This window comes from Cannabis sativa, chromosome 1 (assembly GCF_029168945.1).
Source record: "Cannabis sativa cultivar Pink pepper isolate KNU-18-1 chromosome 1, ASM2916894v1, whole genome shotgun sequence".
In the NCBI taxonomy this organism is placed as follows: Eukaryota; Viridiplantae; Streptophyta; class Magnoliopsida; order Rosales; family Cannabaceae; genus Cannabis; species Cannabis sativa.
Window position 1 is genome coordinate 25,172,052 of NC_083601.1, and position 17,123 is coordinate 25,189,174.

Sequence of the window (17,123 nt, forward strand, 5' to 3'; positions counted from 1 at the left end):
GACTAAATTTGTACAAATTAAAAAAGGATATAAATTTTATATGGCTTGTATTATTAAGGCCAAAAAGTAAAAATATATTTATGAACTATGATACTGACACACAAACTTGACATAAATTATATTATAAGTCCCTTTTAAGATTGATTTTTATTAATAACTGATTAAATTTTTTTGTTACATATAAAATGAAAATCATCTTTAATTGGGTATAATTGTTTTTTTTTTTTTTGTTACTTTGGAAATCGCTAATGTGATATATTAACCACCAAAGTCATTGCAATAAGAAACAACAATTACATTTAATAAGGTTAGAAGAAATATTAAAAGATATTATTAGTACTTAATACTGTTTTCAATATTATATTCTAGTAATTAAATATGAGTTCTATCCTGGTCAATAGCAATGGTACAAGATTAAAGAGAAGAAAATGTAATGAAATTGAATAATGAATAAGCAAGGAGAATCACCTAACCACGTCAGTGCTTCCTGTGAATCACAAATTATAAAAGACAAAATAATTATGGTTTGATTTCAACTCCCATCAAACTCAACAACATCCTTATCATCAATTATAAGCCCTCTCCAACTTGAATACTCCCACTTGCTGGAAAACCCTATCTTCCAAAATGACATAGAAACAAGAAAAAATAAAATAAATCATAAAGAAACTATCTTTCTCCTCTCCCATGGATACTTTGTCGAGCTCAGTTTCCACCATTAAAGTTCCTACCTTTCATTCCAATTCTTCTTCTCGTGAACTCACTCATTTCAAGTCTACTTCTACTCTATACACCCCAAACTCCCTCCTCTTCTCAACCCACAAGCCCATCAACAACACCAACTCAATCTCCACCAAGCCCAACTCTTTCAACAACCCCATTTTCCAATCCTCATCTCGGCCCTCATCCCCATCTTTTGCGGCGATTCACAGGAAAGCCTCCGCCGGTTACGCCGCGGCTCTGCTCGACGTAGCTCAACTCAACAACTCGGTTGACTCGGTTGGGAAAGATGTGGAGAGATTGTCCAAGCTTCTAAAGAACAACCGGGTTCGGGCTGTTTTGTCCGACCCGTTTCTGGAAGAGGAAGAAAAGGGTCGTGTGGTTAAGGGGTTAGTGGAGAAAGGAAGGTTTAATAGGCATTTGGTGCGTTTAGTAAAAATGTTGGTTGGAAAAAACAAGGTGGGTCTTTTAGGTGAAGTTTTGGACGAATTCGAGTGGGTATATGATGAGATTTTGGGGACTCAAATGGTTCTGGTTTCGTCCAAAAATAGAATGGCAGAAGAACATTTAACCGGGATTGCTCGAAGGGTTCAGAAGCTTACTGGAGCTGTTAAGGTTAAGGTGAGGAATTTGGTTGGTGTCATTGATCATCACAGTTCGGTTTCGTTTGCTGTTTAAAGAATCTCTTGTTCTAATGAAACAGAGGTTTTTACTGTAAAACACATGTAAGATTGATATTTGATTAATTAATTAGGTTACTTTTATTTCAAATGGCCCATGTTTGAATTTGTAATTTTGAACCTTTTCTTTTTTCAGAACTGGATGTGTTTGAATATTTGGTTTTTGGAATATCCGTCTTCAACTAAGAGTTTGGGTTTAGTTAGTTGGTTTAGTGAGGGAGAGTTTGATTGGGATTAATGGCAGTTATTAAGGTAGGGTGGTAGTAGTAGAACTATAAACTGAATGATATATGATCTAATACATGGATTTTAATTGAAATTTGTATGATTATTTTTTTAATTTTTTTTTTTTTTAATAATAATGAAAACTTCGTTAACTTAAATCATCCAAAACCAGAGAAGAAATTACAAAAGGTAAAGAAGAAAAATTAAAAGTACGATCAGCCTCATGAAGAGAGGATCGCGCCAAACAATGCGCCACCCTATTAGCAGATCGCTTCACTCAACTCAAAGAGAGATTACTAACTTCGGCACATAAAGCCTTACATTCGAAAATAATATGGCCATAAGGAGAGACCATATTTTTATTACTTTTGATATCAGAAATTACTCTTAAACAATCCGACTCAAGAACCACTCCATCCCATCCATTAGATTTAATCCAACTCAATGCTTCCTTGATTCCAATTGCCTCCACCTCATGTGGCTGTAACATGCCCGATTTGAGTACTGTCCGGGCCTGCAACATCACACCAGCAGCACATCTCGCCACCATTCCCACCCCGTATCGCCCATTTGAGTTGAATAAAGCACCATCCACGTTTACTTTAACACTTGGGAAGGTCGGGGGACACCATTTCTCAGATAAAACCATGTTAGAACCAGGAAGAGTATCATTTTCTAGCTGCTGTGCATTGCACCAGTCCAGAAAATTCACTTGTGCAGTGTGAATTACCTCTTCACTCGAAGGAGAAATAGAGTTCCAAACAACATCATTCCGCATCTTCCACACGGCCCAAAGAGTCATAGCCGCTTCAATGCTTTCAACCTCACTCCACTTAGCCAAACCTTCCTCAAACCAGTGCTGAAAAGTCATTGCACCAGGTGCCACAACCGGCACTTTGTTCTGTCGCCAGCAGGATCGAGCAAAGCTGCATCGAACCAGCAAATGCAGTGCTCTTTCAGGGGCTGCAGCACACAATGGACACCCAGCTTCGACTTGCACATGCTTAGTAGTCAATAAGAACCTTGTAGGAAGACAATTAGCACACACTCTCCAAAGAAAATTGAGTACCTTCGGAGGCACTTTAATAGACCATAACTTGCTCCACACATCAGTAGGGACAGCATGATTGACATTGTTATTAGCCTCATGTTGTAGTCTATAAGCACTCCGCACCGAGAAAATACCTGAGCTATCTTGCAACCAAAACCAGTTATCATTTCTCCTTGCAGACGAGAGAGGAATGCGCCAAACCAATTCTCTATCTCTGTCATTCAGCACATCAGAGATAACCTCATTGTATCACTCAAGTTTGTCAACTTGCATCAAAGCTTGAACCATTTTCCCATGAAGACTTCGACTTGAAGTCTCAATGTATGGATTAACCACATCTAGCAGCCACGGTTCATGCAGAATAGAAATTCTGGAACCATCTCCCACCAGGCGCCTCGCACCAGCCCGAACCAAGTCCTGAGCTTCCAAGATACACCGCCAAACGTAACTCGGATTACTTCCGAGAGTGGCATTGAGAAAATTTCCCGATGCAAAATATCTAGCTTTAAAAACTTTAGTAGCTAGCGTATCCTCACAAGACAACAACCTCCAACCTTGTTTAGCTAGTAAAGAAAGATTGAAATCTCGAAAGTCTCTAAAGCCCATACCTCCGTGCACCTTATGATCTGTGAGCTTCACCCAACTCAACCAATGGATTCCTTTGGAATTGCTTGACTTCCACCAAAATCTACTAACTGCACTTTCTAATTGGCGACAAAAGCCCATAAGAAGAAGGAACAAATTCATAGTATAAGCAGGTAACACCTGAACCACAGCTTTAATTAGAACTTCCTTACCTGCTCGAGAAAGAAATTTGTTATCCCAAGTCTGAATCCTCTTCTGCACCTTGTCTACCACATAGCTAAAAGCCGCCATCTTATTCCTGCCTATGGAACTTGGGAGCCCAAAGTATTTGCTTTTCTCTTCTGCCTCTCGAATGCTCAGTCTATTGCAAATAGTCTGTCTCATTTGGATGGTTGTATTGGTACTGAAAAACACAAAGGACTTTTCAAAGTTTACTCTTTGCCCCGATGCATTAGCAAAGACTTCAAGCATCCTTTGAACATTAGAAACTTCTCTATCTGTAGCCTTGCAATACAAGAAACTATCATCCGCAAAAAGCAAGTGTGATACAATAGGAGCGCCATTAGCCACTCTGCACCCATGTAAAAACTTTCTTTCCTCATAGTGTTGAATTAGAGTCGACAACCCCTCCGCACAAATAAGGAAAAGATATGGTGAAATTGGGTCACCTTGACGAAGTCCTCGACTTGGAAGAATTGGACCCATAGTATAACCACTACTAACGATATGATATTGGACCGAACAAAGGCTTCCATATATTAGCCGAACCCATTTGTCACAAAAACCCAATCTAGATAACATTGCTGTCAAGAAATGTCAATCCACTCTATCATATGCCTTGCTAAGATCCAGCTTTAGCGCCATACAACCTTCTTTCCCAATCTGCTTCCGTTTGAGGTAATGAAGCACCTCAAATGACACCATAATATTATCCGTAATCAACCTTCCAGGAATAAACGCACTCTGATTTAAAGAGATAATACGAGAGAGTAAACCTTTTAGCCTATTAGCCAAAACTTTAGTGATGACTTTTTCAACAACATTGCATAGGGAAATAGGTCTTAACTCACTCATTTGATCTGGTTTTTTATTTTTTGGAATTAGCACAATATTAGTATCATTCAATCCTTCTGGCATCCCCTCATTCGTGAAAAAATCTTTAACACAAGCAATGACATCCGGACCAACGATGTGCCAATATTTTTGAAAAAACTTCGGGTTCATTCCATCTGGTCCCGGTGATTTATCCGGGTGCATCTGAAACAAAGCATCTTTAACCTCTTGGTCTTCAATTGGGCGGATTAAGATTGCATTTTCATCATTAGTAACTCTGGGGCTGACACAACTTAGAACTTCACTACAATTTCCAGGTTCAGCAGTAAAGATTTTTGAAAAATAGTCAAGCATAAGCTCCCCCAAATCGGTGTCCCAGTACTTAGGAGTCCCCATTTCATCTTTAAGACAAACAATATTATTATTACGTCTAAGAGATGAAGCCTTTGAATGAAAGAACTTACTATTTTGATCGCCATTTTTTAGCCACAACTGCTTCGAACGTTGTCGCCAAAATATTTCCCGCTGGTTTAGAGTTTCAAACAGCATCTGTTTAGAATCCGAATATAGCTTTTTCCCTTCACTGTCACGCCTTCCTTTAAACACTTTCAGTTCTTTGTTGCAATGTTTGATTCTTGCAGAGAAATTATCAACAATACTAGTTCCCCACGTCTGCAAATTCTGGCCACAGAACTGAATTTTGTGCTGCAAAAAAGTCATGCCCGAGTTGCACCAGCTCTGCCGAATAACTTCCTCACACTCTTGGAATCGAGTCCAGTGATTTTCAAAACGAAATTGCTTCTTCCCAGCAACTTGAATATGAGGCATTATATCCAAAAATAAAGGAGTATGGTCTGAAGGAGACACTTCCAAATTAAATAACTTCGCATCAGAAAAAATGGTAAGCCATGTGAAATTGACCATAGCCCGATCAAGTCTTGCTTCCATCCAAGCCGAGGTATCTCTCCCCTTCTCCCAAGTGAAACTATGACCATGCATGTCTAAATCACACAAACCACAATGTCGAACAACCTCTTGAAACCCGTCCAAAAGCTAACTTGGATAAGGCTTACCCCTTCTTTTTTCCTTATTATGCAAGATATTGTTAAAATCACCCATAATGCACCAAGCTTCTTGATACCTTGCATGAAGAGTACGTAACAATTCCCATGTGTTTTCCCTTAGCCTTCGGTTGGGCTCACCATAGAAGCCTGTAAACTGAAACTTCCTATACCCCTCAAAATGGACAAAACAGTCAATATGATTCATGGAGAAAGAGTCAATAACCACTTCTTCCTCACTTTTCCACATTAAAGCCAAACCTCCACTTCTGCCTTGAGCCTCCACAACAAAACACCCTTCAAAGCCCATCTTCAAACTTAGAGCACCCACTTTTTCCTTGTTACTCAAAGTTTCACATAAAAATAACACTCTAGGCCTTTTTTGATCAACCAATTGTTTTAGGAACTGAATGCTACGTGGTGGCCCAATTCCACGAAAGTTCCAACTTAAAAGTTTCATAATGTCTGGCGAGCCCCAACACCAAGGCCCGCCAATGAAGAGTTTTTTGAAAGCCCACTTGTCTGTTGGGCCTGCCCCACGTGTCCCATAATCCCATCCTCCCCAACCTTCCTCTTTTTATTGTCAAAAATAACCACACCAGAATTTCCTTCAATAAGTTTCCCCTTTGCTTTATTCTTGCCATAAATATCTCCACTAACCTCTCCCTCCATTATACCAGTGTCTTCCTCACATTGATCCCCTTCCATCATCAAATTATCCATGCCATTATTTCCTTCTTTATTAGTCATATTTTGATTAGCATGATTATCGGCTAAGTCAACCGAAGGATTTCTTTCCATATTTGGTTGATGTGTAGAACTCTGTCCAGGTACATTGTCCCCAGAAACTCCTTCCGGCTGCCACCCTCTATTGCGCAGCCACCTTGCTCCGATGTTCTTGTAAGATTTTTGCGGCACCGCCCTCATAAACTCTCCATATGGTTTCACTATCTGCTCTATAGGCTGCTGGAACAAACGCCTACAGAACCTCTCGGAATGGCCAATCAATCCACAGATGAAGCAAAAAGTTGGCACCCTTTCATATTTGAAATGTGCCCAAAACCAGCTTCCATTATCACGGGTTAGTTTCATACGCCTCCTCAACGGTTTTCTAATATCAAGAGTAACTCGCACCCTAAGATACTCTCGCCAAACACCAATGAAGTTGTTTGGATCTGACTCAATGAATTTCCCTAGAGTATTACCTACCCCACGAACCGTACTCGTCGTCATACATCCTAGTTTAACATCGTGGATCTGAACCCACATGTCAAGATCATTTAACTGCAACAGATTAGGATCCCCTCCCACTGGTAGGCTTTGAATAATCAGCTGCATTCGATCATAAGTCCACGGGCTGCCATTTATAATCAGCTGAAATAAGAACCGGTTATCTTCTAGTTTTTTGACAAACATTTCCATTCCCGGTTGCCATAATGAAGCTAAAATATTCTGTATTTTATCAAAGTCTATCAACCGATTAGTCAAAAACCTTCCGACAAGACACCATCTATCATCAATCCCCTTTTCCTCTCCTTCATTCCCCACTGTTAATTCTTCCAAGTCCTCTTCTTCAATCTGAAAGCTGTAGACATCCTCACTGCCTCTATTCTTAACACCACTTGAGCTAGCCATCCTTGAGAAGCCAACCGTAACCAAACAAACAAAACAGCAAAAGACAAACAAAGTGACAAACTGAAACTAGAAACAACCCAATTTTGGGGACAAGTCTTAAAGACAATTTTAGGGAGTTTTCCAGTGAAGCTGGTACTTGGTTTTAGAGTGTTATTATAAACTTATGTAACACTTTTTAATGTTAGTTGTTACTAACTAAATTTAACTTTAATTTTTAAAAAATTTAATTAAAAATTTTAAATTTTTATATTTAATTTAGTTATTTAATTAAAAAAATATTTTTTTTACATTATATTAAAATATTTAAATTAAATTTAACTTTTATTTTATTGTTAATTTTTTTTAAGTCGATGGAACAACCCAATTTAAAGAATTTTAGATAGAAAAATTAAAAACACAAAATTTTCTAATATTGCTAATTCATAAGTAACTCTCATTAAAAGTAAACACATACAAACTTGACACACATTTATGTGGTAAGTAATTTTAACTAATTATTTTTTTTTAAAGATAGTTTCATTTATCAAAAATAACTTGTCGATATGTGTTATGTATGTAGATTATGTGTGTACATAGTATTAATATAAAACTATAAATGTAATTAGTTTGATTAACATGCTTTTCAGTTTACAATAAATTTAAGTGTAATTGCTATCTTTCTTGGTGAAATATATGATAGTACGTGTAAATAGACAGTTGAGTCCATATCAAATTTAAAAACTTGTGTTCCTTTTTTTCTTGTGTGCTTTAGTTTTAACTTGTAATTTAGACATATATATGTTATTGGAATTGGAACTTTCTATAATGGTAACTACATACGATTAAAAATAGTTTGGGAATGGTTGCAACTCATAATGAAGTTCATTTTGGTATAAACTATAAAGTCGAATAAAGCAATATTAGATGATTTACAATGTTCTTTTCTTTAATTAAAGTAGAGAACATAAAAGTAAAAAATGATCAAAAGTTAATTTCATTAGTGATTTTAGTTTAAATTTTAAAAAATGTCATTAATTAAGAATGTAAAATTTTAGTAATATATTTTGGAAAATAAAATAAAGAAGTTGATGAAATGCTCTTAATAACTATACTATCAGAAAAGTTTAAAGATTTATGTTTTTATGGCAATCTTGTCACAACAATCGGCGAGTGCATCAACCTCAACCTCGACGCAATCCAAGGTTTCTTGAGCAGCGACGAAGGCTTGAAGATACTCGTGGTTGATGGAGGGAGAAAGATCGATTGTAGATCTGAATCTGAGGTTGCAGCAAAAATGAAGTGTAATATCAACGTAGAAGGATGAGAGAGTGTTGAGAGAAACCAACAAATCTGGTGACTAGTTCTCGTGGTTTCCAATACTTTCTTGAATAGTTCGTTTGGTACGACGTATTACACCGTATTGTATTGAATCATATTATATTGAATTATATTTTATGCAATATTTTTATGTAAAATTATATGTGATATTAACTTTTATGTACACTTAAATATATAATATTTTAGTATAAATTAAAGTTTAACATAGTATTATATAAAAATATGATATATAATTCAATTCAATATAATACAATACAATACGATCTGATACGATATTCCAAAAAAGCCCCAAAAGAACTGTGAGTGAAAAACCAAGAGTGTTTGTAAATTTTTTTTTCGGGTCCGACGAACTGAAACCCAATGATTCTCCACAATCGCAACTTCATTTTTCTCTATATGTTCTCCAAATCACTGTACTTTTTTTTTATTAAAATAAATAATAATAATAATGATAAGAGTGACATATATATTTAATTTTATTTTGAAAAATTTACATAATTTAATAAATTAAAAAAAATTACAAAAGTATATCAACACAGAAATTTTTTTATTTTTACGCTTTGAATTTTTTTATTTACAAAAATACATATTCAGTAAAAACAATAAATTATTTTTTTAGTTGTTTTATAGTTGTTATGAGATTGGTTTTATGTTTTATAGTTTATATCTTTTGTTAATTATTATAGTTGTGGTGAGTTGATTTCTCCTTGTTTTCTCAATTTTTGCTAAACAAAGTGGATTTTTATAATTTTAAAACTTTGCAATTATATTATTTTTTTGAAAAAAACAAAACTTTAGACCATGATTATAAGGATAGTGTGGACAGTTTTTGAGGATGCAAATGGTGGAAAGGAAAATGTTGGTTCTTGATTTAACGCCCAAATTGTGACTTCCACTAGTGGTGGTTGTAGTATAGATCGGGCGGTCGATTCCACATGGAGGTAATTATAGACAAAAACGTTAGTAGAAAAATAAGAACAAAATGTTAATAAAAGGTGATAATAGGAACAAATGATTTTGTGATTTTTGCTTTGATAATAAATATTAAAAAAAAGTAAATAAAGGTGTAATCAATAGTAAAAGGAAGAAAGACTTCAAGAATCATCCATATGCTTGTTTAGCTATTTTGTACCCTTGATTCACAAAGTTGATTAATGATTTAACATTAAAGTTCATTATATTTTTGAATATACAAGTTCTTGCAAATAAAAGAAATGAGTTAATCTTATGTAGAACCTAGAAATGACATTATACATCAAGCAATAATACAATAAAAGATTAAACATAAAACTAAAACATCAATGTTATTTTTACTAAATAGAAACACATAGAAAGAGCATGACTAATCCTATATATTTTTAGTAAAAATAATGACAAAGAAAATAGAAATAGAGATGGTGGTGATAGTGAAGGAAATGAACATTAATATTACTTTTCTTAATCTTTAAGCACATAGGAAGAGCATGACTAAACCTATATGATTGATAACAAAAGTAAATAAGAATGAACATAAAAGATAGAACAAGATAAATACTATTATTACTAGAATCACTAAATAAAAATATATAGAAAGAGCATGACTAAGTCTATATATATTTAGTAAATAATAGCATATATAATAGTATAGATGGATGAAGAACAAGAAAATAAAAGTGAAATAAGAACTTGCATTGCTCAAATAAATATTACAAGTGAATCAAAGATACAAAATAACCCTACTTTGCATATGAAATCATCCCTAACCTTCCAAGGAAGATTAGGCCATTATGTTAATCATTCTCATAAAGAAATATGAGAAGAAAAGTGAAAAGAAATTTTGCTATAGTTTCTCTACTATAAAAATTACACTAAAGAGAGAATGAAAGGGGCTGCCCCCAAGGGGTGAGAGGTTGTGTCTCAAAAGGTCTCATCTCTTCCCTATTTATAGCTAAAATAGGTGAATTAAAATAATTAATAATTATTTTAATATTTTTTTCTAGAGATTTCTTGGCATAAATGAAGTAGGTGAGGGTAAAATGGTAAAATATACAAGGTGCAATTTATTAGTTGGAAGAAATAGTAAAGAGAGCCAAGAAATATAAAATTATAAATTATTTTGAAATTGCATTTTAAAATAATTTGAAAAATGGGAGATTGAAGGAGGAGACGACACTTGGCGCACATGCATTTGCTGCTGAAATTCGGATTAAAGGAGGAGCGCACAAGTGTTGAGCTTGCATTGGCTGGTCGAGAGAAAGGACTGGCAGGAGGCGGACACATGGCAGCGTGTGAGGAGCTGGCGCTAGGGGACAGGCGGGTCCAGGTGGGACCCGTTCGCTGGTGCTGGCAGGTGGAAGGCATGCGCCTCACGCGCCCTTGTCTGGGGTGGAAAACACGCGCGCACCAGGGCCTTGATCAGCCGCATGGACGGCTGTGATTGGGAGAGGCTGATGACACGCGAGTGGGCTTCCATCAGCTCAAAAAATCTGATTTCTTTTTTAAATATATATATTTTCGTTTCTCCAATTCTTCATTTCTTTTCAAAACACCAACTAATTTTAATTCCTACAAGAAAAATATAATAAATTAAATTTAAATTAAATATTTTCAACATAAAAAATATATCTAATTAATCTCATAAAAATATCAATTTATTTTTAATTTATATTAAACTTTAAGCTCATTAAATATATATTTTTCACTATTAATTAGTGCTACTAGAGGTAAGGTGCACTGGAACCAGCCCAACAGAAAGTTGTCTCAAAATCAATGTAGATGCTGGTTTGAACAGCAAAGAAAGATGTATTGCCACGAGTTATGTGGGAGGAGGGGAGCATGGAGAAATCGTGTTTGCAGCAACCAAAAACAGATGCTGGAAGCTAAATGAATGAGCATTCGAGAAGGACTTCTGGCTGGGATTAACGAGGTGCTGGGAAATTCAGTGTAAAAATTGATAGTTTAAGGGCGCAGTTTAGCTGATTAAAGAAAAAGAAGCTAGTTGTCGGGATATTGACGGATTACTCCATCAAATTCTTTTACTGTTACAATATTCTATTGTGTTAGGTTTGTTTTTTATTTTTAGAGAAGCTTATAATATTGTGGCTTATATTTTAACCAATCAAATTTTGTTAACTAAAGCTAATGCTACGAAATTGGAATTACACTTCATTGTATTTATCAAGCAGCTCTTTGAGTTGATGAATGAATTCCATTTAAAAAAAAAACTATAAAATAAATAAATAAATAAATAAACATTACCACACATTTATTTAATTTTTAAACTGAGTGCACGATGCCTAATTGTGTTGTCTACTAACATACTAATTCATTAAGGACCTTGTGGTCCAAAAGAGACCCAACTTTGTTTTTCTGTGTGAGACTTTATCAAGAAAGGATGTAGTGGAGAAGCTTCGTTTGTCTCTCGGGTTTGATGGGGCGTTTTCTGCTGATGTTCAAGGAAGAAGTGGAGGAGTGGCTATGTTATGGAGATATGATGAAGAATTTCAGTTGCTTGGATATGGTACGAATTACATTGATGTCTCTATTGTTAGTAGAGAGATTGGAAAATGGAGACTAACTGGTTTATATGGGGAGCCAAATAGAGCTTTTCGAAAGAGAACATGGGACTTAATCAGAGGATTAAAACATACGTATGATTTGCGTTGGTGTATAGTTGGTGACCTCAATAATGTTACGTCTCAACAAGATAAGTGTGGTGGTAATCTATATCCAAATTGGCTTATAGATGGGTTTTGTGGGGTGTTGGATGAGTGTGGACTCCATGATTTGGATTTGAGTGGCTACCCGTATACATGGGAACGTGGGCGTAGTACCGATGCTTGGATAGAAGTAAGAATTGACAGAGCTCTTCTTAGTCAAAGATGGTTGGAGATGTTCCCTTCGGTTAAATTGATTAACTTTCTCAATTTCTGATCATTGTCCTTTACATTTGATGCCTGTTAATTTGAGTACAACGGCTGTTACTAGGAAAGTGTTCAGGTTTGAGAATTGTTGGTTGAAAGAGCCTCTTTGTTAGAAGATGGTTGAGGATACTTGGACTCAATCTGTGGGCAGCCCGATTATGGAGAAGATCAAATACTGTGGGGAGGTTTTACTTGAATGGGGCAAAGATTATTCAGGTAAGTTTAAAGAAAAAATTAAGGAGTGCAAAGCTGAAATCCGAAACTGGAAAAAGGGGAGAGATACCGTGGCTGTTAGTAATTACAAAGCAGCCCAGGTAAAGCTCAACAATGTTTTGCTACAGCGTGAAATTTTCTGGAAACAAAGGAGTAAGAAATTGTGGCTTAGGGAGGGTGATCAAAACTCAAAATTTTTCCATGCCAAAGCTACTTCAAGAAGGCGCAACAATGCAATTCAGAAGCTGAAAAATGATGTGGGGAATTGGATTGGTTGGGAGGATGAGCTTCAAAATGTGTTTACTGAATATTTCAATCACCTTTTTACTACTGAAGTCGTGGACCGTAGAGTTGTAATTGATTGTATACAACCAAAAATAACTGAGGAACAAAATGCTCAATGCTTGGTGATGTTACAGCTGAGGAGATAAAGAAAAGCATTATTCCAAATGCATCCTGAAAAATCTCCTAGACCTGATGGAATGACCCCGGGGTTTTATCAAAAATTCTGGCACATTGTTAGTGATGATATTATTACCATGGTACAGACTTTTTTCTCTACTGGATTTTTTCCTAGTGATTTAAATGATAAAAATATTGTTTTAATCCTTAAGAAAAAACTACCCGAACATATGAGTGATCTTAGACCGATTTCATTGTGTGATGTCCTATATAAGATTATCTCTAAAGTTCGTGCCAATAGATTGAAAGAGGCTTTACCAGATGTTATTTCTAATACTCAAAGTGCTTTTTTGCTCGGTCGGTTGATATCGGATAATATTATGGTTTCCTTTGAGATCATGCATTATTTGAAGAGGAAGAGGATGGGAAGAGAAGGTTTTATGGCTCTAAACTCGACATGAGTAAGGCCTATGATCGAGTTGGGTGGGATTTTTTAGAAGCAATGTTGCTCCGTATGGGATTCGGTTACCATTTTGTCTCTCTTATCATGTCTTATGTGACAACAGTGAATTATAATGTTACATATGGGGGGAGGGTTATGGGTCCTATTCATCCAGGCAGAGGTATACGGCAGGGGGATCCACTTTCACCGTATCTATTCTTGGTTTGTGCTGAGGGATTGTCTTCACTTTTGAAACATTATGAGCATAATCGATGGTTGACTGGATGTCAAGTTGCAAGGAGTGCACCTCGTGTTTCTCACATGTTATTTGCTGATGATAGCTATGTGTATTGCAAGGCCAATGATAATGAGGCTGAAAGAGTGTTGCAGCTCCTCCAAGTGTACCAAAGAGCCTCGGGTCAACAAGTTAATCAGGCCAAGTCCTCAATATTTTTCAGTAAAAATACCAATGAGGGAACTCGGGTGAGATTGTGTAATGTTCTGGAAAAAATGAAGCCATGGAAAACAACATGTACCTGGGTTTGCCATGTACTATGGGTAGAAACAAGAATGTAATACTTGGTTTTCTCAAGGAAAAAATGCAAAAGAAAATATTTTCTTGGGATAGTCGATTTTTGTCTAAAGCGGGAAAAGAAGTCTTATTGAAATCAGTTGCCCAGGCTTTGCCATGCTATGCTATGAGCGTCTTCTTACTCACTCAAGAGATTTTCTCTAATCTTGAAGGAATGATGTCTAAATTCTGGTGGAAATCTCAAACCAATTCTACTAGGAAGGGAGTGAGCTGGATGAGTTGGAAGAAGATTTGTCGTCGTAAGAATGAGGGTGGTATTGGCTTTCGAGATCTTCGTAATTATAATCTTTATTTTCTTGGTAAACAAGGATGGAGATTATTGGTTAGTATGATTTATAAAGCAAGATATTACCCTACTGGTAGCTACCTCACGGCTGAAATTGGTCAGAATCCCAGCTTCATATGGAGAAGCATTTTTGAAGCCAAGGGTTTGGTGTGTGCTGGTGCAAGAAGATCAATTGGGGGTGGGAACTCTGTTAGCATTTTGAGAGATCCGTGGCTTCCTCATCACCAAAATCCTTACATTATTTCCAATCATCCTGCATTGGAAGGGAAGAGGGTATCTAATCTACTCTCGGTTGAGCAGAAGAGTTGGGATATGGAGGTGTTGAATGACATATTTGAGGAGAGGGATAAAGAGCTAATTCTGTCAATTCAACTCAGTGATTCGGTGGAAGATGATCTTTGTTTTGGAACAAGACTTCTTCGAGCTTCTACACAATTAAGAGTGCATACTCTTACCTACATCAGAATACTGCAACCGTGCATAATGTTCAGAACAAAGATGGGTATAAAAAGCTATGACAGCTTGATATTCCTCAAAAGGTTCAACATTTTTTATGGCGTGCAATATCCGGGATGCCTACTAACTAATGTACAACTGAATACTAAGCATGTGAATATTGAAATGATGTGTCCTTTCTACAATTTTCTGCTGAAACAATATTCCACATCCTTCTCGGTTGTAGCTTTAGTAGATCATGCTGGAATTTATCAGTGGTGAACATTGCTGGTGCGAATTACAGTGATTTCAACACCTAGTTTTTTTTGATTTAACGGCCTCTTAACCTGCTGATGTTGTTCGAGAAGCAGCTATGGTACGCTGGAAAATATGGGCAGTTCGTAATGATCTTGTGTGGAATGACAAAACTTGTTCGGCGTATGATGTGGTGCGGTCGGCTAGAATAGTCCTTGACCAATGGTTAAGTGGTCAATCACAAAAAATGGGGGCATTATTAATAGATGATATTAATAATGTTAATGAGCACTGGAAGAAACCAATGTTGAATACGGTTAAGGTTAATGTTGATGGCGCCATTTTTCAAGCGGAGAATAAGTTTGGGTTTGGCTGTGTGGCAAGGGATCATAATGGACAGCTTATTAAAGCTATTTCTGGGAGCCGTATTGGTTTGGTTCAACCAGAAGTAGCAGAGATAATTGGGGTCAAAGAGGCTTTAAGTTGGATAAAAAGAAAGAAATGGGCAAATGTGGTGATCGAGACCGACGCTTTGATGGTTGTTCAGGCAATCAAAAGTTCGATAAATATGCCATCACAATTTGGTATGATTGCTCGTGACTGTCGAGAACTTCTTTCTATCTTAAATAATATTTCTTTAATGTTTGTAAAACGATATGCAAACAAGGCCGCTCATTGTGTAGCAAGAGGGTCTTGCTTAAAGTCAGATTGTATTTTCAATGAGACTGATGTTCCTTTTGATTTAAGGACTATTGTAGCTACTGAAAATTATTGAATAAACACCATCTTTTATTCAAAAAAAAAAAATTACTAAAGAGCTAGGTCAATATTTTGTTTTTTATTTATTTTTGTTGGGAAGGAGATCAATATTTTGTTAGTATAAACAAATCGATCAGAAGATTTGTTGAGAAAAGTTTTAATGAACGAAATATTTATGAAACACGATCTAATAATAATAATAATAGCTCGAGACCAAAATCTTAAATAACCTTTAATTATAAATAATTAAATTAAATATATAGGGGGCAATAAATTAGTCCCAATTTGAGACAAGAGGCTTCCCTTTATTATATTGTGGTCTTCTTTTTGCCTAACCTTTTATCAATATCCTGAGCTGGCACACACCACAGCTGGAACAACATGGAAAAATCAAAGTCGTTGATTTCTTTGCACCTAAAAACAAGTCAAATTTCTCTCTGCATTTATCTTTCTTTCTTTTTCTTTTTGTATAAAAATCATTTACTTTTGGAATTTTATGAAAGAACATATATTTTGCTGAATAGTTAAGTATTTGATTAGAGTCTCTTAAATAGGTTCTGATAATGTTTTGATTTTGGCTGACTGTCAAATGTTGACTAACTGTTACTTAATTAATCCTTTAGGAAAATTTGATTTTTTATGCTTATATTTGGTTAAAAAAAATTTTCTAAACAAATAATAACTAATATTTGTAAGATATGATAACTTTTATGGTATCCCTAAAATACTCCCATTTACATCACCCTATTTACACCATCGAACCACCCATCGGACCACCCATCGGACTACCATCGGACCAAATCTGCTACCAATTTTTTTTTATGTTTTTGTACATACAAAAGTAGCATCAGGTGACCATCGGACCACCATCGGACCCCATCGGACTACCAATTTTTTTTTTTTTTTATGTTTTTGCACTAAAAAAAAGTATAGAAAATTTGAGAGGGGTATTTTTGGGTTTTAGATAAAGTGGTCATATATTTTCAAGGGGAATTTTATTTACACCCCAAAATTTTCTAAAGACACCCCATTTTAATAATTTTAATTTAATATAAAATTTATATCTTTAGTTATACTAAATTTTTTTTCTTCCAATTCATAAACTTAAAAAATATACCTATCAAATAAAATTAAATTATATTTTAAATATTATGACAAAAAAATTTAAATAAAAATTTTTATGAAATTTTCTTAGTAAAAAATAAAAAAAAATATATACATGAGTTAGAAAAAATTATGAAAATAAAATCAAAATAAGTATTAAAATTAACATAAAATAATGTGAGAAAAAAATAAAAAAAAATATTGAGAGTAATTTTTATAAATTATTTAAGTTTATATTTTTTTAATAATGGAGTGTATTTATAATTTGGTGGGGTGCAAATAAAAGTCCACTATTTTTAATGATGATATGTATTAGTTTATATATAAAATATTAGGTATATGTAAGTATAGAAAATCAAATTTCCCATCCTTTGAATGGTGCATTATTTTATTAAATTATATATCC

The 17,123-nt window shown here is 35.2% G+C and overlaps 2 protein-coding genes across 2 annotated transcripts; both read left to right on the plus strand.

Moving 5' to 3' along the window:
* The first annotated feature begins 237 nt into the window (after window positions 1-237).
* Window positions 238-1,719, plus strand: LOC115707930 (ATP synthase delta chain, chloroplastic-like). Its single transcript, XM_061106389.1, has 2 exons — window positions 238-1,445; window positions 1,537-1,719. Exon 1 carries the CDS (start codon window positions 688-690, stop codon window positions 1,396-1,398), a length of 711 nt encoding a protein of 236 aa, XP_060962372.1. The 5' UTR covers window positions 238-687; the 3' UTR covers window positions 1,399-1,445; window positions 1,537-1,719.
* A 13,253-nt stretch (window positions 1,720-14,972) lies between these two features.
* On the plus strand, window positions 14,973-15,629 carry LOC133033488 (uncharacterized). The gene has a single exon (XM_061108266.1). It carries the CDS (start codon window positions 14,973-14,975, stop codon window positions 15,627-15,629), a length of 657 nt encoding a protein of 218 aa, XP_060964249.1.
* Window positions 15,630-17,123: the final 1,494 nt, after the last annotated feature.